Source organism: Salvelinus alpinus, chromosome 6 (genome assembly GCF_045679555.1).
Source record: "Salvelinus alpinus chromosome 6, SLU_Salpinus.1, whole genome shotgun sequence".
In the NCBI taxonomy this organism is placed as follows: Eukaryota; Metazoa; Chordata; class Actinopteri; order Salmoniformes; family Salmonidae; genus Salvelinus; species Salvelinus alpinus.
The window spans coordinates 52,700,766-52,728,048 of record NC_092091.1 but is presented as its reverse complement, the minus strand read 5'-3'; the positions used below and the strand labels follow the sequence as shown (position 1 = coordinate 52,728,048).

The window sequence follows — 27,283 nt, the reverse complement described above, 5'->3', positions numbered from 1 at the left end:
GCACACACTATATTCTAGACCACGTCATTGAATACAGGTTGAAGTTTCTGTGATTGGTTTGGCACTTCCGTGAAAGGCATATGAAATGTGCCACACTTTCATATGGACTGTGAATGTGTTGAAGATATTGTAACTTTTATCACTTGATCGTGTTGTTCATTTGTTGCAGCACTGAAGATAAATATTGTACTCTTCCAATAAAATGTTGAGTACACCGTGCCTCTGATGTTTTATTTCATTAACATGTATGTAAGATATGTAGGATTTGTCAAATGTTTTTTACACTTTGGAAATTGTTTGTTTACCCAATCAAAATGTGTGGTATGCTGAATTCGTTGAGAAACAAACAATTGCTGAATACCAATAAAACATATAGTAATATATTAGATACATGTATATAAATGGAGTGGAATGTGGAGTTAGTAAAGTAGAGAGAGTACTTTTCTAAAGTTACACTCCACTGCAGCCAGTGTTTGTTTTGCTAACATGTCAGGTTATTGCTCCGACATCCGTCACAAAGCATCTCCACAGGTCCATCCAGGGACTAGTAACAAAAGAGACGGTTACATAATCACAGACTGAGCTATTGGGAGACGACTGGTGGGAGACTTTACACAGTGTAAATGAAGTTGAAAAGAGAAAGTTAAAATGTTAAGTATGAGAAAAAAACAAAAAACAATCTCTTTGCCAAACATTTTTTGTTGTGAAGAGAGCCACATGACACCCCAACCATTTAAATTTATCGTGAACAAAAATATAAACACAACATGCAACAATTTCAAAGATTTTTCAGAGTCACAGTTCATAAAAGGAAATGTGTCAATTTAAATAAATGCATTATGCCCTAATCTATGGATTTCACATGACTGGGCAGGGGCGCAGCCATGGGTGGGCCTGGGAGGGCATATGCCCACCAACTTGGGGGCCAGGTCGACCCACTGGGGAGCCAGGCCCAGCCAATCAGAACGAGTTTTGCCCCACAAAAGGCCTTTATTACAACCAGAAATACTCCTCAGCACCCCCCGTCCCCCACTGACAATCCTGCAGGTGAAGAAGCAAGATGTGGACGTCCTCGGTTGGCGTGGTTACATGGTCTGCGGTTGTAAGACTGGTTGGACGTGCTGCCAAATTCCCTAAAACGACATTGTAGGCTGCTTATGGTAGAGAAATGAACATTCAATTCTCTGGCAAAAGCTCTGGTGGACATTCCTGCAGTCAGCATGCCAATTGCACAATCCCTCAACTTGAGACATCTGTGGCATTGTGACATCTATGACATGTGCACAAGGTGCACGTGTAATGATCATGCTGTTTAATCAGCTTTTTGATATGCCACACCTGTGAAGTGGTTGGATTATCTTGACAAAGGATAAAATGCTCACTAACGGGGATGTAAACAAATTAGTGCACAACATTTTAGATTTTTGTAGATTTCTGATTTCTGGGATCTTTTATTTCAGCTCATGAAACATGGGACCAGCACTTTACATGTTGCGTTTATATTTTTGTTCAGTGTACTTGTGTAGTTTCATTTTTACTCTGAATGTTTTAATATTAAAATATATTGACACAAATCATCCCGAAGAACCAGTCACTTCAGAAGTAGTTAGACAATTCAAGGCAGTAAGCTTGTTTCTTGGCAGCACTGTGAAGATAAATGATTTAGTATCTTGACAGCACTTATCTTAGAAGCCCCATGAACTTACAGCTATTTCTATAACATTACTCCTGCAAAGTTGTTTGCTTGATTGCTACAACACAGTGTAATAAATAAGTTCATCTATGCAGTGGCAATTTTAGCATGTAAATCTTGGTGGGGAAAACTACCCACTTTTTTTAGATGCATGCCAGCAAAGCCACTACACAACACAACACTAAACAATACATTAATTGCACTATAACAATGTCAAACTGTGCCCACAAACTGTTAGTGCCTACATAAAGATGTCCCAACAGCAGAGCTTTCTTTTCAGCACCTTAGAGTGAATCGTTACCACTGCTACACCTGGCTATCACCGGAGCCTTGTCTGGCAGCGAAACAGTTCAGCCTCATTTACTGACTTTTTAAAAAACATAGCTGATATGGCTGACTTGCTTAAACAAATGTGGTTTCTACTTACAATTGAGATGTTAAAACTATGGCATAAGGAGATGATGAGTGAATAAGAGGCAATCCGACATTTCGATTAAGACAATGAGCGAGCTAGGATGGACTTAGTCAATAAACTATTTGTTCAGCACTTTTGAAATATACAGCGACAGAATTCAGAATTCTTACAGCATTCTCCCTGTACAACAAGTAAGAACCGTAGGATACGTAAAGGGGGCATACAAGCAGACAATGAACACTCTTACAATATTCAATGATTACATTTCTCTAAAACAGTATAGGCTACATGTGCACCATCAAGTCAGAACAGTAAGCTAAGTTATGAGGGGGAAAGGGACTAAATAGTTATGATGAGGCACATGGGCTACTAACAGCTTACTACACAACATACACCTAGTATTACTTTCTTAGCTACAGTATACATATCTCCCTGGCATATTACACCATTTATGCAGCAGCATACAATACATTTTTGGACTCACCTTGTTGTGCTGTGATCTCTTAAACAGGGAGGTGGCGAGGCGGTCCTTGTGGGCAAAGTTTGGCATTCTCTGGATTTATGTTGCTTTCAAGACAACCGGAAACTCTGAAAAAAACAAGGTTGAATCATGATGTCAGTGATCTTCAGGTCAGAGCTTTAGAAAGAGGCCCAAATTCCCAACTTGGAATTCCGAGTTGGATGACTGTTCAAAACGTATTTTCCCAGTCTGAGCTCTTTTTTTTCTTCCAGTTTCCAGTTGTCTTGAACTCACTGAAGTCTAAGATTTCCCAGTTCTGACTTTCCAGTTGTTTTGAATGCGGCAGAAGTTATGCTGGATTGACAGCATGGCCAATGTATTCAACCTTTTCTGGCCCATGGTGTTGAATATTTATCCTTTTAAGATTGGAAAAGAGACCCTTAAACACAGACTTGGACCACACACACATTTCAATGAATAGCAGAATAGTGATTGCTTTGCCACGCTTGCAGTTAGCCACTGATTCCTTCCAAACCAATCATTGTTGAATTTGCGGTTTCCAAATTGTTGTGTAATGTTTATGTCCAATGGCTGATGAGCACCGATACATTTGATCTATAATTTGTCTTCATATGACAAGGATTGAAATGGACTTGCCAGTAGATTGTCGATGTGATACCATGATGATCATGATTGATTCATGATGATCATGATGATGACTGCTTCTCTAGCTTGATAGCTAAGATTTTTAAAGTATGATGTTGACATGATCAGCCCAATCAAAGCTACGGTAGATATAATGTGGCCAACGCCATTTTATATGTGGCCAATGACCTTGAGCCTTCTTGGATGGGCATTTCTAATGTAATTATATGGCAGCACCCAAGGGTCTTGTTTCCGAGCTCTCTCCATAGATTTTGCAGCGACATAGTGTCCCCAAGTGACAAAACACTAAGCAAATCATGGCACAACTAGAGAACATTACCAACCACTACGCTCCGTATTTCCCGCTGGTTGCCCCACCACCACAGAAAGCACTTAGCTAAGCTGAAACTGTCACGCCCTGACCTTAGAGAGACGTTTTATTTCTCTATTTAGTTAGGTTAGGGTGTGATGTGGGGTGGGCATTCTATGTGTTGTATTTCTTTGTGTTTGGCCAATTGTGGTTCCCAATCAGAGGCAGCTGTCTATCGTTGTCTCTGATTGGGAATCATACTTAGGTAGCCTTTTTTCCCACCTATGTTGTGGGATCTTGTTCTTGTATTGTTGCTGATGAGCCCTACAAGGCTGGATGTTTCGTTGGTTTTCTCTTTCTTGGTTTTGCTGGTTATCATTAAATTGGAGCTGCCTTATATGTGACATATATTAATTCCAAAACAACATGCAACACAGGCAAAAAATAATAATAATATAAGAGTACCAGTCAAACGTTAGGACACACCTACTCATTCAAGGGTTTTTATTTATGTTTTACTATTTTCTACATTGTAGAATAATAGTGAAGACATCAAAACTATGAAATAAATCATATGGAATCATGTAGTAACCAAAAAAGTGTTAAACTAATCAAAATATATTTTATATTCTTCAAAGTAGCCACCCTTTGCCTTGATGACAGCTTTGCACACTCTCTTGGCATTCTCTCAAGCAGCTTCATGAGGTAGTCTGTAACGCCCGGGGTGTAGTGGGTGAGAAGTCAGGCGCAGGAAGCAGAGAGTTCAGGGTAGTGCTAACTTTTAATGCACCACAACGGTGAACATACGCCAACCAAAACAAATGCCCCAAACACGGGGGACTTAAACAGTCCAGCAACAAAAAAAAACACATGGGAAAACCGTGACACACAGACGTGTACACATGTACATCGAACAATCCCGCACAACCAGCAGGCGGGCCTGCTGGTAAATAAAGCCCAACCAATCAGCCTAAAACAAACACAGGTGAAACCAATAAACAGAAAAGAGGAAAAAAGGATCAGTGGCAGCTAGTAGGCCGGTGACGACGACCGCCGCGCACCACCCGAACAGGAAGGGGAGCCACCTTCGGTAGAAGTCGTGACAGTACCCCCCCCCCCCCCCCCTGACGCGCGGCTCCCGCAGCGTGCCGACACCGGCCTTGATGGCGACCCGGAGGGCGAGGCGCCGGGCGATCCGGATGGAGGCGATGGAAATCCCTCAACAGTGATGGGTCCAAGATGTCCCCCACCGGTACCCAGCACCTCTCCTCCGGACCGTACCCCTCCCATTCCACGAGGTACTGCAGGCCCCTCACCCGGCGTCTCGAGTCCAGAATGGCCCGTATCGTGTACGCCGGGGACCCCTCGATGTCCAGAGGGGGCGGAGGGACCTCCAGAACCTCACCGTCCTGAAGGGGACCAGCTACCACCGGCCTGAGGAGAGACACATGAAACGAGGGGTTAATACGATAATAGGAAGGGAGTTGTAACCTATAACACACCTCGTTTATCCTCCTCAGGACTTTGAAGGGCCCCACACACTGCGGCCCCAGATTCCGGCAGGGCAAGCGGAGGGGTAGGTTTCGGGTCGAGAGCCAGACCCTGTACCCCGGTACAAACACGGGGGCCTCACTGCGGTGGCGGTCAGCACTCCTCTTCTGCCGTCCACTGGCTTGTTTGAGGGATTCCTGGACGGCCCTCCAGGTTTCCTTGGAGCGCTGCACCAACTCCTCCACCGCAGGAGCCTCGGTCTGACTCGGATGCCAAGGTGCCAGGACCGGCTGGTAGCCCAACACACACTGAAACGGTGATAGGTTCGTCGAGGAGTGACGGAGTGAGTTCTGGGCCAACTCCGCCCATGGGACGTACTTAGACCACTCCCTTGGCTGGTCCTGGCAATACGACCGCAGAAACCTACCCACCTCCTGGTTCACTCTCTCCACCTGCCCATTACTCTCGGGGTGATATCCGGAGGTAAGGCTGACCGAGACCCCCAGACGCTCCATGAACGCCCTCCATACCCGGGACGTGAACTGGGGACCCCGATCAGAGACGATGTCCTCCGGCACCTCGTAGTGTCGGAAGACGTGGGTAAATAGCGCCTCCGCAGTCTGTAGGGCTGTAGGGAGACCGGGCAATGGGAGGAGATGGCAGGACTTAGAAAACCGATCCACAACCACCAAAACCGTAGTGTTCCCCTGAGACGGGGGAAGATCGGTCAGGAAATCCACTGATAAGTGAGACCATGGCCGTTGTGGAACGGGGAGGGGTTGTAACTTCCCTCTAGGAAGGTGCCTAGGAGCCTTACTCTGGGCGCACACCGAACAGGAAGAGACATAAAACCTAACGTCCCTAGCCAAGGTGGGCCACCAATACTTCCCCCGGAGGCCCCGCACTGTCCTCGCCACCCCAGGATGACCCGAGGAGGGTAGGGTGTGAGCCCACCAAATCAGTTGGTCCCGAACACCAAGCGGCACGTACTTCCGCCCAACCGGACACTGAGAAGGTGCAGGTTCCGCCCGTAACGCCCGCTCGATCTCCGAGTCCACCTCCCATACCACTGGTGCCACCAGCCTCGAGGCTGGAAGGATGGGAGTAGGCTCGGTGGACCGATCCTCCGTGTCATAGAGACGGGACAGCGCGTCGGCCTTTGTGTTCAGGGACCCTGGTCTATAAGACAGAGTGAACCTGAATCGGGTGAAGAACATGGCCCACCTTGCCTGACGCGGATTCAGTCTCCTAGCTGCCCGGATATACTCCAGATTCTGGTGGTCGGTCCAGATGAGAAAATGGTGCTTAGCCCCCTCAAGCCAGTGTCTCCACACCCTCAGGGCTTTTACCACCGCTAACAACTCCCGGTCCTCGACATCATAGTTACGCTACGCCGGACTGAGCTTCCTCGAAAAGAAAGCGCAGGGGCGGAGTTTTGGTGGCGTACCCGAGCGCTGTGATAGCACGGCACCCACCCCAGCCTCGGACGCGTCCACCTCCACTATGAATGCTAGAGAGGGGTCCGGGTGCGCCAACACGGGTGCTTCAACCTATTGAAGGCTCTTTCGGCCTCTGCCGACCACCGCAAACGCACCGGCCCCCCCTTCAGCAGTGAGGTAATGGGGGCCGCTACCTGGCCAAAACCCCGGATAAACCTCCGGTAGTAATTGGCAAACCCCAAGAACCGCTGCACCTCCTTCACCGTGGTAGGAGTCGGTCAATTACGCACGGCCTTAATGCGGTCACACTCAACACCACCCCCGAGGATTAAATGCGATAACCCAGGAAGGAGACGGCTCGTTTGGAGAACACACACTTCTCAGCCTTGACGTATAGGTCATGCAGAGACACATGCGCGGCGCGGGTGGCGGAATAGATCAGAATATCATCAATATAGACAACCACGCCCTGCCCGTGCAGGTCCCTGAGAATTTAGTCTACAAATGATTGAAAGACGGCTGGAGCATTTTTTAACCCATACGGCATGACGAGGTACTCATAGTGGCCCGATGTGGTACTAAACACGGTTTTCCACTCATCCCCATCCCGAATACGCACCAGACTATACGCGCTCCTGAGGTCCAGTTTTGTGAAAAACTGTGCTCCGTGAAATGATTCCACCGCCGTAGCGATGAGCGGTAGTGGGTAACTAAACCCCACTGTGACGGCATTTAGACCTCTATAATCAATGCACGGACGCAGACCTCCCTCCTTTTTCTTTACAAAAAAGAAACTCGAGGAGACGGGTGAGATGGAGGGCCGAATGTACCCCTGCCCCAGAGATTCCGTGACATATGTCTCCATAACCAACGTCTCCTCCTGTGACAATGGGTACACGTGACTCTGGGGAAGTGCAGCGTTTACCTGGAGATGTATCGCACAATCCCCCTGTCGATGAGGTGGTAATTTAGTCGCTCTTCTTACTGAAAGTGATTGCCAAATCCACATATTCAGGGGGGATGCGTACAGTGGAACCCTGTTCTGGACTCTCCACCGACGTGGCACCGATGGAAACTCCCATACACCTTCCTGAACACTCCTCTGACCACCCCTGGAGAACCCCCTGTCTCCACGAAATCTTAGGATTGTGACTAGCCAGCCAGGGAATCCTCAGCACCACTGGAAACGCAGGCGAATCAATAATGAAGAGACTAATCCGCTCCTTATGATTCCCCTGCGTCACCATGTCAAGTGGAACCGTGGCCTCCCTGACCAACCCTGACCCTAATGGCCGGCTATCTAGGGAGTGCACAGGGAAGGGAGAATCTATTGGCACTAGCGGAACACCCAGTTTGATGGCAAGTCCGCGATCCATAAAGTTCCCAGCTGCGCCTGAATCGACTAGCGCCTTATGCTGGGAAGAGGGAAAAAAATCAAGAAACAAAATCAAGACAAACATGTGACCAACAGGGGGTTCTCGTTGAGTTTGGTGCTGACTCACCTGGGGTGACCGAGAAGTGTTCCGCCTGCCCTCTCGACTCCCAGACGGGCTCCCCCAGCACCGATCGGCCGTGTGTCCTCTCCGACCACAGCTGGTGCAGGGGGAGCCTCCTCCTCCGGTACCCCTTGGCACGGTGGGCCTGCTGGTAAATAAAGCCCAACCAATCAGCCTAAAACAAACACAGGTGATACCAATAAACAGAAAAGGGGAAAAAAGGATCAGTGGCAGCTAGTAGGTCGGTGACGACGACCGCCGAGCACCACCCGAACAGGAAGGGGAGCCACCTTCCGTAGAAGTCGTGACATAGTCACCTGGAATGCATTTCAATTCATAGGTGTGCCTCGTTAAAAGTTCATTTCTTTCCTTCTTAATGCGTTTGAGCCAATAAGTTGTGTTGTGACAAGGTAGGGGTGGGTATACAGAAGATAGCCCTATTTGGTAAAAGTCCATTTTATGGCAAGAACAGCTCAAATAAGCATAGAGAAATGACAGAAATGACATTCCAGTCAGGTCAGTCAATCCAGAAAATGCCAAGAACTTTTAAAGTGCAGTCGCGAAAACCATCATGCGCTATTATGAAACTGGCTCTCATGAGGACCGCCACAGGGAAGGAAGAACAAGAGTTACCTCTGCTGTAGATGATAAGTTAATTTGAGTTAACTGCACCTCAGATTGCTGCCCAAATAAATGCATCACAGAGTTCAAGTAAGAGATACATCTCAACATCAACTGTTCAGAGGAGACTGTGTGAATCAGGTCTTCGTGGTCGAATTGCTGCAAGAAACCACTACTAAAAGACACCAATAAGAAGAAGAGACTTGCTTGGGCCAAGAAACACGAGCAATGGACTTTAGACCGGTGGAAATGTGTCCTTTGTTCTGGTGTCCAAGTTTCAGATTTTTTGGTTCTAACCACTGTGTCTTTGTGAGACGCAGAGTAGGTGAACGGATGATCTCCGCATGTATGGTTCGCACCGTGAAGCATGGAGGTGGAGGTGTGATGGTGCTTTGCTGGCGACACTGTCTGTGATTTATTTAGAATTCCAGGCACACTTAACCAGCATGGCTACCATAGCATTCTGCATCGATACTCCATCCCATCTGGTTTGCGCTTAGTGGGACTATCATTTGATTTGCAACAGGACAATGACCCAACAAACCTCTAGGCTGACCAAGAAGGAGAGTGATGGAGTGCTGCATCAGATGACTAGTACTCCACAATCACCCAAACTCAACCCATTTGAGATGGTTTGGGATGAGTTGGACCGCAGAGTGAAGGAAAATCAACCAACAAGTGCTTCGTATATGTGGGAACTCATTCAAGATTGTTGGAACAGCATTCCTCATGAAGCTGGTTGAGAGTGCAAAGCTTTGCAAGGCAAAGGATGGCAACTTCGAATAACACTTTTATGGTTACTACATGATTCCATATGTGTTATTTCATAGTTTTGATGTCTTCACTATTATTCTACAATGTAGAAAATAGAAAAAATTAAGAAAAATCCAAACTTTTGACTGGTATTTTATATATTTTTTTAGACCAGAGGAAAGAGTGCCTCCTACCGCCCCTCCAACACTACTTCCAGAGTCATGTCTTCCCTATACATTCCTAGGGTCCAGGAAACACAAGTGCTCTTAAGGGGAGAGCCCTCCTTCGGTGTGGGCCCGGTGGCATAGGTCGGGTGCCCCATCCTCTCCCTCTCTCTGATAGCCTCCCCACATCCCCATTGCTTTTGTGAGTGGTTTTGAGTGTTTGGCCTGCTAAATTTAGCCTATTGATGTAAGCTGCATTCCGGTGACAACAGACACAGAGACACCCCCCAGCAGTTTGGCTTCAGTGGCCGGGAGTGTGAAGATCAGGGTGGATCGAAACTACCTAGGTCGACCCCTAAGCCTCCTTGCCTTCCAGTCAAGGATACAGGTCGTTTAAAAGACAGACAGGACACACACACACAGGTATGGACTAGTCCCATCAAGGTGTGCAGTTGTGATTCCGAGGTATGGCAAAATACTAGTGTCAATGTCTTGTGCTTTGACCATTCACAACAACTAACTCTGATTATGCTATTTTCTGACGTATTCAGTCATATAACCTTTGTATTAATCCATATCTCACATCCCTTACTAACAAACTTCTTTATTATTTTGTGAAGACAAAGCAAGAAGCTACAAACAAAATACAATTGTTAGGTTCTACTGTAATCACTCTGAAATAATGTTTCTATGTTTTTGTATGAGGAGCTGATTATGAACATTGTGTTCAATAACATCTCTATGTTCTAATTATATTTCTCATGTTCGATACGTAATTTATTATTGTAAATATTTAAAGCACTATAAATGATCTACATTTTAGTCATAACATTGAGAGTAAACATTGTGTACAACATGTCTGAAACATAATGCAAATAGGAGAGGATATGAACATGATGGGGTAACATTGAGGGTTTAGTGAAAGTTGTGATGTGAATACAAAGGGCATTGTTGTTTCGTTTCATTTGTTTGCAAAGCAAAAACATCTACATTTTAGCACCGTAACTTCAGTTTTTTAGGACTACTGCAATTAGATTTAGGGTAACTAGGCTAATATATTTGTCACGGAAATATATATATTTTTCGAAGTGTGCCGAAGTAAAAATATTTATTTTGTCAAGATCACGTTAAGGGTTTCCAGTGTCACATACTACCCTGGGACACAATTTTCAGCCCTCACCCAACACTGATGATTCACAATGCTGAATGCCATGTGACACCTTAATGCGCATCAACTAGCATTCTTTCCAAGGTTATTTTAAAGTAAGTGTTGACTTTGCTCTTCAAGCGCAAACAATGAACGACACCTGCCATTCTGATTTATATGAGTTGGATGTAATGTTTTGGTTTGGGGTTGACAGAAACCCTGTCCTTGAAGTAAATGTCATAATGATTACCTAATGCTATCATAAACCAGACATGAGGCCCATCATAATATTTTATGACCGTTAACTCACAGGACATTAATGGCATATCATAATGTGGTCTAAACAACATGCAGTAGTTATCCGATAGGTCAACCAGTATTGCACGTTCCATGTGAGCAATGACACTTTACAACAAACCCTCACTAACAGTAATCTTATTTTATTTATAGCAGTACAGTATGTTGGCTCTCTAATGTTCAGTTCATATCAACACTATAATTGGAAAACATTTTCCGCTGGGGTAGAACAGAAAGTACATCCTGTGTCCTTTATGTGTTTCCAGTACCCAGGGGCAAATCGTGTGCCACCCTTCCCAAAGCCACAATGTCGCAATTCTGTACAATGCCAGCTGGAGAGAGGAAGATGCATGCAGCGGCTATTTCTCGAGAGGTCCACGGTGCCAATGGTACGATCTGGGCCCGGGCTCAAAGACAGCCTCGACAGCAAAGAGAATCAAACTTATTCTGGTGGAGGGCAGATATTCAGATCCGGGTTTAACATGTCAGGGCCATTTCTCTAGCAGTTGCCATAAATAAGCTAATGAAGATGTTTTACTACCTATGGCGACAAATCCTTCTGTCGTTGTCCTTTTGAAAGTGCTATTTTGGGGCGGGTGAGGTGGGGAGTTGTGGAGGGCAGGGTAGGACAACTGTGTGTAGCCATTTAGGGGACTGTGAGGGTTTGTGACAGCTGAAGTGCATTCTGTCTGGGTATAGCTCATTGAAGCAGCATCATGTTCAGCATTCAATAAGTAAAAAGAACAATAACATAATAAAAATTTAATTCAATAAGAAATAATACATACAAAATTGCAAGACTGCATTTGTCTCAATCAGATTTGAAGAGTACAATCATAACTCACCTAGACTTTCTAGAACTTGCAAATAGCAAGTAGCATTAGCACTGTTGAGTGCAAATCAATGGAAATTCACTAGGTTGTGGTTGCGTTGTCCAAAGAGCATGCCTAAATCAACTCAACGCACAATTTTGTTTAATAACCATACAATGTAGAATTATTGAGAAACCAAATGATTACTAAACTATTGCAGTATACTGTATATTGAGGCAACCAAATATTATTATATACGCGCAACCTTTTATCATATTGTGATGCTTACTATACAGCTTGGTTTGAAGCTACAGTCATTTGATTTAGGCATGCTAATTGTCAGCAGAAAAGCATTTTGAAGGAACAATATGTAATTGATATTATCCCTTCAGATGATATCAGAATAATATTGTTAATTAACCTCTCCTTTGATAAAGGTCTCGCTGTAATCATAAATGGTTAAAAATGCATGCTATGTACAGTATGTCTTAGTGAGAGTGTCAGAAAAAAATATATACTGTATATATTTACATTTACATTTAAGTCATTTAGCAGACGCTCTTATCCAGAGCGACTTACAAATTGGTGCATTCACCTTATGATATCCAGTGGAACAACCACTTTACAATAGTGCATCTAACTCTTTTAAGGGGGGGGGGTTAGAAGGATTACTTTATCCTATCCTAGGTATTCCTTGAAGAGGTGGGGTTTCAGGTGTCTCCGGAAGGTGGTGATTGACTCCGCTGACCTGGCGTCGTGAGGGAGTTTGTTCCACCATTGGGGTGCCAGAGCAGCGAACAGTTTTGACTGGGCTGAGCGGGAACTGTACTTCCTCAGAGGTAGGGAGGCGAGCAGGCCAGAGGTGGATGAACGCAGTGCCCTTGTTTGGGTGTAGGGCCTGATCAGAGCCTGAAGGTACGGAGGTGCCGTTCCCCTCACAGCTCCGTAGGCAAGCACCATGGTCTTGTAGCGGATGCGAGCTTCAACTGGAAGCCAGTGGAGAGAGCGGAGGAGCGGGGTGACGTGAGAGAACTTGGGAAAGTTGAACACCAGACGGGCTGCGGCGTTCTGGATGAGTTGTAGGGGTTTAATGGCACAGGCAGGGAGCCCAGCCAACAGCGAGTTGCAGTAATCCAGACGGGAGATGACAAGTGCCTGGATTAGGACCTGCGCCGCTTCCTGCGTGAGGCAGGGTCGTACTCTGCGAATGTTGTAGAGCATGAACCTACAGGAACGGGTCACCGCCTTGATGTTAGTTGAGAACGACAGGGTGTTGTCCAGGATCACGCCAAGGTTCTTAGCACTCTGGGAGGAGGACACAATGGAGTTGTCAACCGTGATGGCGAGATCATGGAACGGGCAGTCCTTCCCCGGGAGGAAGAGCAGCTCCGTCTTGCCGAGGTTCAGCTTGAGGTGGTGATCCGTCATCCACACTGATATGTCTGCCAGACATGCAGAGATGCGATTCACCACCTGGTTATCAGAGGGGGGAAAGGAGAAGATTAATTGTGTGTCGTCTGCATAGCAATGATAGGAGAGACCATGTGAGGATATGACAGAGCCAAGTGACTTGGTGTATAGCGAGAATAGGAGAGGGCCTAGAACAGAACCCTGGGGGACACCAGTGGTGAGAGCACGTGGTGCGGAGACAGATTCTCGCCACGCCACCTCAACATTATATCTTTAGGGAAACTATATATTTTGTGCAACTAAGACATACTAATACAGTCTTGAGGGATTCTTGAAGGTTACACTTTCGTTACAGTTGCTTTACATTTAGAGCAGTAGACGCATGACATCACCATATATGAAATCATTATACAGCTGGAAGACCTCCTGTTTACAATGCTCAAAAATGCCAATGCTGCACTATTAGCTCATCCTAATATGGGCATATCTCAAAGGAGGGTACAAATTGCGAAGAACCAAAAGTGGCGGATTTTAACAGATTTAATTTATGTCTGTAAACAGGAAGTTGTCCAACCGTGTTAGATGATATCACATTGCTGAGTCTACCTTTAATGGAAAGTCAGTCAAAGGCATCTACTGAAACTTGTTTTGGTTCTTTTCCCAGGGGACACCATGGACCTGGGGATAAAGGTTAGCACTCCCAAAGACATCATGCTGGAGGAGCTGTCACTGCAATCCAACAGAGGTTCTCGTCTTTTCAAAATGCGCCAGCGAAGATCGGAGAAATACACGTTTGAAAGTATCCAAAATGAGGCAAACGTGCAGCTGAGTGTAAGGACTTTTACATTTGTGTAATTTAGTAATCTAGACGCTCCTATCCCAAAGACCAACAATAAGTGGATGCAAATATGGAGACTTATACAACCACAAAATACAACACACCTCACATTCACTACCAATATCATACATCTGGGTGACGCCACAGCAGCCATCTTTGATAGATGGGTCAGATGGATAGTGCTGCAGGACGCATGAGGCCGGGGCAGAAAGAGCTGTGACAAGCAGGGTCTTGATTGTAGAGTTTCAGAAGACAGCTTCATTTTGGACTTACACTCAACTCCAGCACCGGAACTAGGACGAAATCCATGGAGGTGCACCTGAAATGAATGAAGGTCACAACTCGTATTACATTATAGCCCTTATAACACAAGGTCCCACTACGACATACAAGTGTATTCGAAATGTAGCCATAGGCTACACCTAAACCATAGCCTATCAAAAATAATTTCACATATATAATAGTAGATGTAAAGACAATATGAAATTGTACTATGAGGCACGGAATGGAGCGCAATGGCGCATGTTTTTTATAACAAAAAGGTAACTTTTTAAAATTCTCACATGCAGCCCATATTTTTTGTTGTTGTGTCTATATAGAATCGAAAAAAAGACATCTTATTAAAGGGCGACTGCACTTCCTGATTTTGCCTCGTTTTAGATTTGGTTTATTAAGAATTGCTAACGACCATGACAGAATTAAAACGTGAGTTGTTTTCGGGGTGTGGTTTGATATAGGTGTCTCGTGTGTGTTCGCAGGTGGGAAGAGTAAGCCAAGTTATTTTGCCAATTAGCTTCAGCCGGCTGGTGTGCAACCGTGGCAAAATTAGTTTGACTTTGGATAGCCTATTATTAAGGGGGGTAGTTAGGGGCCGGCAATACATGTAAATGAGAAAAAATACCTTTTTTCTCATTAAATGCTTTCAATATTTGTATATTCATTCATACAATTTATTATTGGTCTGAGATTTTTAAGTCATTTAAATTTGGAGAAAATTGAATTTTAAGATGTTGTCCCATGTAAATTGTGTCATTTACCAATAGTCCCTAATATCCAAAGGGATATCCAGAGTCAACCCACATTTACCACAGCCATTACAATCGGGTCACGTGCAGCTGCACTCGCAATTGATGATTAATTGTGCCGTCAGCTGTGGGCATGTGCGCAGGATTGAAACAAACCCAAACTTAATTTACGTTGTAATGCAGTCACGACCAGTCTCATAAAACTCAGACTGACTTAATAACCAAAATCCTATTTACATATGCCTGGTTCTGCCACCCCCTAATGCCGGGCCTAATTATATCAGACACACAGTTATTATTGTATCTTGGACATTATGGGTTGAGGGTCCAAAGGTTGAATCCTGGGATCACATTATTGGATCTCTGGACTTAGGGATTTAAAAAGTATTTGTGATTCTTTTCATTTAAGGTACAGTAACATTGTTTCATTGTTTACTTGGATCCAAAAGTGCTTTATTGCAAACAGATTACTGGATTTTAAATAAGTTTCTGAGTGTCTAATGGTTGCATTAATGATGTGTGCACCCCGATAAAATTGTTAGAACACATGGGAGATATGGAGAAACATGTGCCTGGTGCCCTTTCCCTGCACCTACTCTGGCCAGAGGCTCCTGGAGCACTTTGCTCAAGAGTATCTATGTTGCTTATCAGTTGCTTGCAGATTGTGTGTGTGTGTGTGTGTGTGTGTGTGTGTGTGTGTGTGTGTGTGTGTGTGTGTGTGTGTGTGTGTGTGTGTGTGTGTGTGTGTGTGTGTGTGTGTGTGTGTGTGTGTGCGTGCGTGCGTGCGTGCGTGCGTGCGTGCGTGCGTGCGTGCGTGCGTGCGTGTGTGTGTTACTTCAGAAAGTATTCACACCCTTTTACTTTTTCCACATTTGTTGTGTTATAGCCTGCATTTGAAATTGATTAAATGTAGATTTTGTCACTGGCCTACACACAATATCACATAATGTAAAAGTGGAATTTTGTTTTTCGAAATTTTTACAAATTTCACAATACTTAAAGTTAATTTCTCAGTCAATTATTTTGCAGTTTAACCTATGTCCTGAATATAAAGCATTATTGTATGTTTGGTGGCAAATCTAACACATCACTGAGTACCACTCTTCATATTTTCAAGCATGGTGGTGGCTGCATCATGTTATGTGTATGTTTGTCATAGGCATGGACTACGGATTCTTTTAGGATAAAAAAACGGAATAGAGCTAAGCACAGGAAAGATCTTAGAGGAAGACCTGATTCAGTCTGATTTCCAACAGACACTGGGAGACAATAACAGAAAACACAAGGCCAAATATACACTGGAGTTGCTTACCAAGACGACACTGAATATTCCTGATTGGCCTAGTTACCGTTTTGACTTTAATTAGCTTGAACATCTATGGCAAGAATTGAAAATGGCTGTCTAGCAATGATCAAAAACCAACTTGACAGAGCTTGAAGAATTTTTTAAAGAATAATGTGCAAGACTCACAGTTGTAATTGCTGCCAAAGGTGATTCCATCATGTATTGACAGAGGTGTTTACAATAAATATGCAAAAATGTCTACAAACATATTTTCACTTTGCCGTTATAGGGTATTGTGTGTAGATGTATGAGAAAAATATATATTTAATCAATTTTGAATTCAGGCTGTGAAAAATGTGAAATACGTCAAGGGGTATGAATACTTTCTGAAGGCATTATATGTTCATGTGTGCATTGGTTAGATGCCAGTCCACAGGGGGTATCTGGGGGGGGGGGGGGGGGTCTGGTTGCAAATTACTGTTTTTACTTTTGGCAACTGTTCAAATGGAGCAACATTGCACATAAATTCTCAACATTGCAAACAAACATGAACTATTGCTATTTCAAGTCTTTTGATGGGCATTTTGGCGGTAACTGATCTTGCTTTGACGTTATGCCCAAGCTTTAGCTCAGTGTGCTAAGCTAACCTGCTCGTAAAACCTGTGAGCGACCTACCCATTAACCTAGTGGGCCTCATTTACGCAAAGTTAACAATTTGGTGCAGCTAATCCCCAAATTAATAAATTAGATAGGTTCAGAACTGCGCAAAAGGGGAAAGCTAATAACAAAGTACTTTCAAATTTTTTTCAGAGCGATTTTCTAGCTGAAAATGCAGACAGTGCCGAAAACAAAGAGGGATCGAAAACACTTCCTTACACACCCACCCCAGGAAACCCAGAAAGCATTGCACCAGGTATGTAGCTATCACATCAATACATACCTTCTGTTATTTTCAAAATGTATGAATGCTTATAAGGCGGAATAATATAGTTTAAGGGGATAATTGAAATAATACCTTATTGAAATATCTTTGTCATTATTACGTAGTGTTATACATAAGTAATGCTTCACTTGAAGGGATACTACATAAGGACTTCATAACACAGTCATAACTCATACATACTGCATTCATAAGTAAATGTTATATTTCAACAACTACAAATTGATATGTACGCTATGTCTTGCAATTGTTGACTTTAGCATTTATGAACTGCTTATGTACTGCTTATGAATGGGTTAATGTATTTTTAAGGCCCTATGTAGATGCTCATGTTACCTCTAAGGACAAGTCTAATTCCCCATAGCGACTCAGCAGACCTCTGGCCTTTAAGCAGGATACATGAGAAGCATTTCCTTTCCCTGCGGTGCCTTGCTATCTGTTAAATTGTCAGCAGGGGATCCCAACAGAACACTCTTGTAGAATCTGATATGACCAAGCATGGTGTCAACCCATGTCAACTGGACCAACCCGCTTTTCACACCAAGGATGAAAGCACACTTACAGTGTGCACTATTTTAAGACTTGAGATGATAATGATGGACAAAATTATGTTGAGTCTACATGACTTGTTGAGTCTACATCACTTTTTCCACTGCTCTAGTTAATACTGTTATTTAATGATGGTGGCTATTGATAAAACAGCACTGCCACAGTCATGTTGACACCTATTTTGTTTTCCAAAGAATAAAAACAGATAATACGAAACTAAAATGTACAAATAATGTTTGTTATGTCTTGATTCAGCCGTGAACCAGTTTTTCTGGAGCGGATGGTCGGGGGGCGGAACATAATTACAAATAATTTGTAGACTGCAAATTGACTGCATGAAGCTCAAACGGATATAATGTTGGACTAAAACATAATCATTCAAACCTTGCTTACGTTGGCATACAATCCCGTGTTTCTCTATAATGCTTGGGAATACTTGGGAACAGATTTCTTAAATTAAAATCAGTTGGAGCTGGTTACCTTTACCTGTTGTTTTTACAGTCTTTTATGTCCAACAATGAAAATTCAACACAAAAAAAATATTAATTCAAACTCACCTCTCACAACAAAAGACATTCTCAATGCCCTAGTACTTCTTTATATTTCTTGTGAAAGGAGCAAGAAATTGCCAGTAATCATGTATCCCACTTAAGTCCAACCCCACAGATCTGCTAATGTGTTGATAGGATAAGTGAGTGTCTGTACGCTGCACTGTTGGTCTTATGATCCTGTCTTCTTGGTATGTGTCTCAGGATATGGAGGCCCCTTGAAGGATGTCCCTGCAGAGACGTTCAACTCTACAGCTATACCCAAGTCCTACCATTCCCCTTGGGAGCAGGCTATCATTAACGACCCCAACCTGGCCGCGACCCTCAATATCAGGATGCCTGTCCCTGAGCCCAGACCAGAGGCTCCTGACTACAAGAGCTTTAACAGGTGAGGCTAATGTGAAAACAGGTGTTCTGAGGAGAGTTTTCAGACAACTGCTATTCAACAACTCAAAATATAAGCCAAAGATGTGCGTGCTACTTGAACATACTGCATCAGTCATGCACTTCTCTCAATGGCAGATTTTGAGTTAAGTATGCAATCTCAAGTCTGGGATAGTACTCTCAGTAGATAGGATCATCAGTACATATAATGACATTGATATTGCAAACATTTCCATGGAATGAAATGGTTTTCTTATAACACAGTTCAGATTCACTGTTACATGGATGCACTACTATAACACCCCATAAAAAGCCAGCTTTCCATATTCTACGCAACCGTCACATCTTTAGAGATCTTCATTTTGATTTTGCATTCACCCTTGTATCTCTACATCTGATTTACAGGGTGGCCACACCATTTGGTGGTTTCGACAAAGCCCCCCGGAGCAGCGGGATCACGTTCAAGCTGCCCGAGATCGACCTAAACCTCCACAACTACTCTGAGCTCCAAGACCCAGGGGTGAAACGGCCCACCTTCAACAGGGTCGCCCAGGGATGGATATCCGACGGCATCCCACTGATCCTGCCCACCGTGCCTCTGGAACCTATGCCCATCCCTGAGTCTGATGACCTCTAGATGACCTTTAGATGACCCATAATACCCTGGAAAGACAAGAGAGCACTAGTCTGACAAAATCCACTGCTGGCACCTCTAACCATACTGCCTGATCTGCGATATAGGGGTTGGAGCTGAAGCCTAAATCATGATTTCTGATTATGTGCAACCGACGACAAACTGATGGTTTAAAATGGGGCTTCCGTGCTGCCCTGTTTCAATTCTGTGCCATTTGCCTGAGTAATGATACTGATGGTTAGTTTTGCATTGTGTATTCAGAGAATAACATGTAAATAAATAGCACACATGGCTGAAATGTTATTGAAATGTCTAAGACAAAATAAATATGAGCAATACATTGAAACTTCAATGCATCTTTTGGCTTATATTGGATATCAGATCCAAAAGTATCTTTGTCTTTTAATTATGTAGACATGTTGCCTATTAATCTTTTAGAATGGGCTTATCGATGTGCAAATAAAAAAGATCTATCTCTTTGTCATGACATTGTATAATGAATTGGCTTATGTAAATCAATGTGTGGTTTGGATATGTGGAACAAATGAACCTGTTACTGTATGTACAGACTTGAAACACACAATTCTGCAAATGAAAAGAAAAGTAAGTTGGCTACTACCCAGGTACTGTATGACCAACCTCAGACCAACAACCATACACCAACAACAGTTAATGATGGCTGATCCATTTACACACACACACACACACACACACACACACACACACACACACACACACACACACACACACACACACACACACACACACACACACACACACACACACACACACACACACACACACACACACACACACACACACACACACACACACACACACTGTAAATTATCTGCTAGGGTCCATTGACAGACCACATTTAAAGAAGGCAAAAATAGCTTTGCAGCAGATGTACACCACCTCAAAAGAACTTCCAGAAATCATTACACTTTTCACTTTTACCAAAATCACAAATTCAAAGGAGAGGAAAATACTTAGAACCAATGTCATTATTGTAAGTCATTATGTTAAACAATTGGGTTAAATTTGCCTATAGCTTTATCCATAGCAATGTTGTTAGCGTTAACTGCAGAAGGTCATTATGTGACCTGCTCATTAGCCACAATGGCTGGCAAACGAATTATAGCAGAAAATATGGATCGAACCATCAGGCTGCTAAAGGACCAGCCCGGCAGGTAGGAGTGTGAAACAATTCTCTGTAGTCTGAGCAGTCTGAATATAGCACTGTAGGCCTATGTGTAAAAAAATAAGAAAGTACATTAATTTTAAACAAGTATGCTGTTTTAACATTATAACAATAATAGTGTCCTGACAGTAGCAAGGTTTCTATCCAATTGGGAATATTCTAGTATACGCAGAATATAGGTTCATTTTCCCACCAGTGGTACAGTATGTTTCCATCAAACGGACTTGTTGCAGATAAAAATCAGTGTGTGATGAGGTAGTGCACACAGAATTCGCTTTTTTGCTTAAGTTTTCATGTACTGAATAAAAATCGAAAGTTCAATGTGTTTCCATTGCATTTTCAACTCTACCAATAGTTTTATCACAAAAACTGTTGCGTTAAAAAGCAAATGTGCCTACTCTGGTCTTGGCGCCTGCGCTCCACCCAATAGCTCGCATATACAGTGCGGGTAGGCTGTGCGGGTTGGCTAGTCTACATGATCAGTTTATTATGGATAAGAGCGAGAATATTTTGATTTGTCAAATGGCAGTCAAGCATCGATCATCATGTCACCGGAATAAGACCCTCAAGATTTATTCGAAAGCAGCATCAAGCTCATCACTGTTCACTTTCACCACCCTGTGAAGTTCATCATAATTTATTTAATCTTTAGCCTAATAAACTGTGTTGTTTCCCTATTCGTAGTGTGAGGACCACACACCATGCGATTGTGTGACTCAAAATGTATTTCTATATGATTGTTATTATATAAATATTTGCGCATAAAGGTGTTTCCACCACCATTTTCCACATAATAAAATTTACCGACACAAAAAGAGCCCACCATGTCGAACAAACAGATTATCTTTCAGCATTTATAAAATTACACCAAGACTTCCTGTTTCCATCACAGCTGTTTTTATGCAATATGACTTTACTTGCATACAAACTGTGGATGGAAACATGGTTATTGTAGCAATTCCTTCACGTTAAATGTAATTGTGTCCGAGTCAGAAAATGCTTCTGCCTTTACATTTGCAAGTTTCAAGATCTCATGGGATTGAAGACACACCGATCGGTGGTCCCCTACCACCCTGCATGCATTTTTGTGGGAAAATAGCATAGGCCTACTAGTCACAACAAATTCAACGGTGCTTTCTGAGTTGTGGATAGCGGACTGAAATAGAGGCCATGGGGCTGCATATGTCATTTTATTTAAATTTAAAAAAAAAAATATTCTAATTGTATTGTTTAGGAGTGCTGGAGGTTGGTCTACTCTATTGACTGGTCAACACAGCCACCTCCGGATTAGACATGCCCCTCAATGACGGGGATTGAATCTCGAATATGCCCGTTTCTAACCTGTAGTTCCTCTCTTTCTGTCTCCCAATTTCTAAACTAAAGCAACAACAAAAAAATAAGAGTATATTTATTTCTTTATAAATGGGAAATCCATTTTATTTTCATTAACCACGTTTCCATCTACAGTTTTTATGTGAGTAAATTCATACTATATAAAAATTCAAGACAGCTGTGATGGAAACAGGAAGTTTTGGTAAAATATATAGAGTCACAGAGTAGGCACCTAAAGCAACAGTTTTTGTGACAATCGGTAGTTGAAAATGAAAGCTAAATAGTACATGGTGTGTGCATTATGTCATCACCCACTGATTTTTATCCTCAACAAGTCAGTTTGGTGGAAACACACCACTGCTGGGAAAATGTGCATATTTTCTTTAAGCGGATTTTAGAATATTAGCATGAAAATCTTTGCCATTTGGATGAAAACCTAGCTACTAACCACGTTTTCATCCACAGTCATCCAAGTAAAGTAATATTTAAAAAAAATTAAATCATGACAGCTTTGACAGAAACAGGAAGTGTCGTTGTAATTTTATAAATGGCAACATTAGACATGGGATCTTTTTGTGTAGGTAAAATTAATTATGCGGGAAATGGTGGTGGAAACGCCTTTATGGATAAATATTGATATAATTACCATCATATATGAAAGTAAATATGGAGGCATGATGATATGGTGTGTGGTCCTCCCACTACCACTTGGGAAACCATGCAGTTTATTAGGCTAAAGAAATAAGTTATGATGAACTTCACAGGGTGGTGAAAGTGTACAGTGATGGGCTTGATGCTGCTTTTCAATAAATACAGAGGGTCTTATTCTGGTGACATTGTGATCGATGCTTGACTGCCATTTGACAAATCAAAATATTCTGGCTCTTATCCATAATAATCTGATCATGTAGACTAGCCAACCCGCACAGCCTACCTGCACTGTATTTGTAAACTGTTGGTTAGAGCGCAGGTGCCAAGCCCAGAGGAGGCACATTTGCTATTTAATCCAACAGTTTTTGTGACAAAACTAGTGGTAGAGTTGAAAATGTGATGGAAACTCATTGAACTTTTTATTTTTATTCGGTACATGAAAACTATAGAGAAAAAGTAAATTGTGTGTTTATTATGTCATCACGCACTGATTTTTCAAGTCCATTTGGTGGAAAATATGCATATTTTCTTTATGTGGATTTTAGAATATTTGCATGAAAATCTGTCTCCAATTGGATGGATACCTAGCTATTGACATGGACTTTTCTTTCCTTGCAGAATGACCCATCTATATTTCCTCCCTGAATATGTTTTATCTCAAGGAACATGGTCTTTAGATAATTGCATTTTATAATTGCAAACGTCAAAGCATAGCTTAATATAGTAAACCCAGACTATTGCCACGTTACATGCTGCAGTCAGCCTTATTGTGAAACAGTTTTTTGAGTCATGTGATTTCTAGTCTCACCTCAAATGGGACAAACCAAACGCCGAATGCTTGTCTGCTCTGCGAGACAAGCGATTTGCCATCAAGTGCGCCCATGCGGCCGAAATGTCTCTTTGGGAATTGCATTAGGCTACTGTACACTAGGGGCGGATTTTGACCTCGCAACTCTCAAAACATCACTAATCTGCGGATGACATTCAGGCATAGACCGCTGCTGGATTTATTTCCCGAAATGAATTCCGCTGTTGAACCGAAAACGTCAAAACACCAAGAAAATTGTCAGGTTAGAATAAGACAAGAGCTAAAAAGTATTCGGGTATGACGGTTAAAATGCGGGTTGGCATTGTATCACTGCACTAGCGTAGCAATTTATTGTAGCTATGCGGGCCTTAATACTGCATTTGCCCACAGATTCCATCCACCAGTACTACCTGACATTATCCAGGAGCGTGTCTGTGTAGTCTATTGCAGTCATTTTTGCTTATAGGATTTTTACAGGACAAAACTTGTGGGAATCTAATGTTGACAACTAAACTGCTTTGGGAGATCTATTATATCGGCATAATATTATCGACGCGATACGGTGAGTATTGCATGTGTGTTATGACATTTTGTATCGAACGGGTATGTTTTTCTGTGATGCAGTGATGCGAGTTGCGGTAAATAAAGCGGTTCCCCCATAACACGCATGCGTCCTAACAGGTGTAAATTGCACGATATGCAATGGCATCTGAAGTAGCCCTATGCATGTTAGAAAAGTCCCTGAGGTTCGTGTAAACCCCTCGCTATTTCGATTAATACAGTGCATGCAAGGATGGAGAATTATAGCCCAAATTAAATCATATGAAGGTTATAATTATAGGGCTTTGATAAGCATCCTTTTTCTATTTGAAGAATACACCACTTGTGCAGATAAACAAATTGAATCATATTTGTTCATGTCTATTCTATTTGCTTGTGATTATTCAGGTTCATATGTATACTGTACCACTTTTTGGTCACAACATGGGCTGGATAACTAGCCTGGACACCAGGGTTTGGGCTCAATTCGAATTGAAGGCAGTGTATCTAGTGTATCCAGTTAAACATCTTGCACATTTTGTAAACATTTGATTCTTACAAGCAAAAACATATTATTTGCAAATAGCAAAAATAAGGACATGGGTCAACTACAGATGCAGTTAGATATTATGCTTAAGTCAGTGATGGCAAACAGAATGTGAAAGCATAGTTCACATCTAATTTCATGCATACCTAAAGTAATGTATTGATAGGTGGGATGTTCTGTCATGTTGCTTATTCTTATCCAAACCTTTCAGATCTGCATTAGTGCCTAACAGGTTGTTTCTGGACAGGGCTATAGCTTTTTAAAACCAAGCTGCAGCCCTGTCCAGAATCAAACATCCTCTAGCCACTACATCTAGGTAGTTATGAAACAATATCAGATGGAATGCTGGCGCTATAATTGCCTCTAGCTCTTGTATGATCCCTGAAGTAGGTTTGTAGAGCACTTTGGGTTGGGATTTACTTGTCTTAATACAGGGCTTCTTGTTTAATACATGGTTATTAGTAGGAGCTATTGGATGCATCCCAAATGGCACCCTATTCCCCATATAGTTCCGTATGGGTCCTGGTCAAAAGTAGAGAACTTCAAAGAGAATAGGGTGCCATTTGGAACACAGATACAGTATTAATGGGAGGTATAATTCTTCCTGCTCACTGTTTCCATGGCACATCTGAGATCTGACTACATTGTCAGACAGGAGGAGGATAACCATTTTTCAAGAAAAATGTGGCTGGTTGGACCCAGAAAATATTATAGAATATAAAATATTATGTGTTATTTAGCAGTATCTTTATGGATTAGAAACACTAAAGTGATAGTCCATAGCCAACTCTTAGAGAAGAGGATGAGAATAGCTTTACCGGTAACACTTCCATTATTTTTGCTCTTATACCTGTGTATTAACACTGTAATTACTACAATAACAACATTGTAATAACATATTATTTTAGTAATGCTTTACAATCACGTAGTGATAGAGATGGAGTTCAATGTAGAATGAAGTGCAATTACAGTGTTATTACACTATAAGAGCAACCTAAGGTTTTGTAATGTGCTTCTGGGTTACCTACCTGTAGGCTATTAGGCCTATTACTTGGCTCGAGGCCTAATCCTACTTCATATGGAATTAATTCTGTGGATTCCTGGAAAACATCATGACTCGGCAGCATCACAGCTCAGCAACAAGATCAACAACCTGTCCTGTCTGTAATGTTTGGGTGAATTTGAATTGAAGGCAGTCAATTCAGGAAGTGATTTAAATAAAAACAGTGATTAAAAAAAATATATATATACACTATTAATACAAAAGTATCTGGACCCCCCTTCAAATTAGTGGATTCGGCTATTTCATCCACACCCGTTGCTGACAGATGTATAAAATCGAGCAGACATGGATGCAATCTCCATAGACAAACATTGGCAGTAGAATATCTTGTTGTGATGTCTGTTTTGTCCTATTTTTATTTAATTAATTCTATTTTTAACCCCATCCCCGCAGGAGGCCTTTTGCCTTTTGGTAGGCTGTCAGTGTAAATAAGAATTTGTTCTTAACTGGCTTGCCTAGTTAAATTAAGGTTAAATTAAAAAATAAATAAAAAATTGCCTTACTGAAGAGCTCAGTGACTTTCAACGTGGCACCGTCATAGGATGCCACCTTTCCAACAAGTCAGTTCGTCAAATTTCCTTCCTGCTAGAGCTGCCCCGTGCTGTTATTGTGAAGTGGAAACATCTAGGAGCAACAACGTCTCAGCAGCGTAGTGGTAGCCACACAAGCTCAAAGAATGGGACCTCCGAGTGCTGAAGCGTGTAGAAATCGTCTATCCTCCGTTGCAATTCTCACTACCGAGTTCCAAACTGCCTCTGGAAGCAACGTCAGCACAAGAACTGTTCGTCAGGAGCTTCATGAAATGGGTTTCCATGGCCGAGCAGCTGCACACAAGCCTAAGATCACTATTGCACATGAGTGGTGTAAAACCATTGTGCTGTGGAGAAGTGGAAACGCGTTCTCTGGAGTGATGAATAACACGTCACCATCTGGCAGTCTGACGGATGAATCTGGGCCTAATCGCCCAACATCAGTGCCCAACCTCACTAATGCTCTTGTGGCTGAATGGAATCAAGTCCCCACAGCAATGTTCCAACGTCTAGTTGAAAGCCTTTCCAGAAGAGTGGAGGCTGTTATAGCAGGAAAGAGGGGACCAACTCCATATTGATGACCATGATTTTGGAATGAGTAGTTCGATGAGCAGGTGTCCACATACTTTTGGTCATGTCTTCTACTTTTCAGTTTATTGAGAAGTCATTGTAAATAGATGCCCTTTTTTCAATTATTCGATTGGAATGTCAGTTTACTTCCAGAATCGACTGACTTCCATTCATATTGACCCCAACTCTGCAGGGAGCCTCATTGGCCTAGTTAGCAAACTATATGTGCTGTTTTGGTATGGGGAGTATCCAGACCTTCACACAGTCCTAAAGTGATTAAATAATTTGATGAAATGCCAGGTTGTACTGTATTTTTCAGTGCTGTGACAATCCGTGACTTGAAAAGCAGCTACTGCCTATGAACTGACTGTTGATTCAGTGCCCAAGTAACCTATACAGTTCTAACATTGTCCACCCAGCTCACGTCAATCACAACACAGAGAAGCCATTGCAACTGTAGGCCTAGTCTCTATGGTCTCTAGTCTCTAGTATCTAGTATCTATAGTCACTTATATAACTATCATCATCTAGATTCTATTTAGGTGTATGTAAAATAAAATCATAACACTTTGAGAAGGTCATAAACAATGTATTAAGGCATAGGATAAAACAATGGCAGTAACGCAACATAATAGCAGGGGCGATTCTAAGATGTATTTTCATGGGGGGCCAGAGTGGGGAC

The 27,283-nt window shown here is 42.6% G+C and overlaps 2 protein-coding genes across 6 annotated transcripts in view; both read left to right on the top strand.

The window, feature by feature from the left end:
• Positions 1-9,638: 9,638 nt before the first annotated feature.
• On the top strand, positions 9,639-19,843 carry LOC139578856 (myozenin-2-like). Of its 4 annotated transcripts, none has more exons than XM_071406956.1 (6): positions 9,639-9,910; positions 11,198-11,320; positions 13,818-13,984; positions 17,112-17,214; positions 18,543-18,726; positions 19,128-19,843. In XM_071406956.1, exons 2-6 carry the CDS (start codon positions 11,239-11,241, stop codon positions 19,357-19,359), a joined length of 768 nt encoding a protein of 255 aa, XP_071263057.1. In that variant the 5' UTR covers positions 9,639-9,910; positions 11,198-11,238; the 3' UTR covers positions 19,360-19,843. The 4 variants fall into 4 exon arrangements, with proteins under 4 accessions (XP_071263057.1, XP_071263059.1, XP_071263060.1 ...); XM_071406957.1 differs by having other exon boundaries at positions 9,826-9,952; XM_071406958.1 differs by lacking the exon at positions 11,198-11,320 and having other exon boundaries at positions 9,764-9,910.
• Positions 19,844-23,398: 3,555 nt separating this feature from the next.
• The window catches only part of LOC139578854 (inactive ubiquitin carboxyl-terminal hydrolase 53-like), a 46,756-nt gene continuing 42,871 nt past the window's right edge, over positions 23,399-27,283 (top strand). For both annotated transcript variants that reach the window (XM_071406954.1, XM_071406953.1), the window contains exon 1: positions 23,399-23,913. The gene's annotated coding sequence lies outside the window, so the exon portion shown is untranslated. The remainder of the gene's footprint in view (positions 23,914-27,283) is intronic.

Bases quoted from the DNA above. Each gene is read 5' to 3' on its own strand.
- LOC139578856 (XM_071406956.1), top strand. From the start codon at position 11,239: ATGTCGCAATTCTGTACAATGCCAGCTGGAGAGAGGAAGATGCATGCA. The intron at 11,321-13,817 runs GTACGATCTGGG...TTCTTTTCCCAG, and splicing joins AGAGGTCCACGGTGCCAATG to GGGACACCATGGACCTGGGG. The intron at 17,215-18,542 runs GTATGTAGCTAT...TATGTGTCTCAG, and splicing joins CCCAGAAAGCATTGCACCAG to GATATGGAGGCCCCTTGAAG.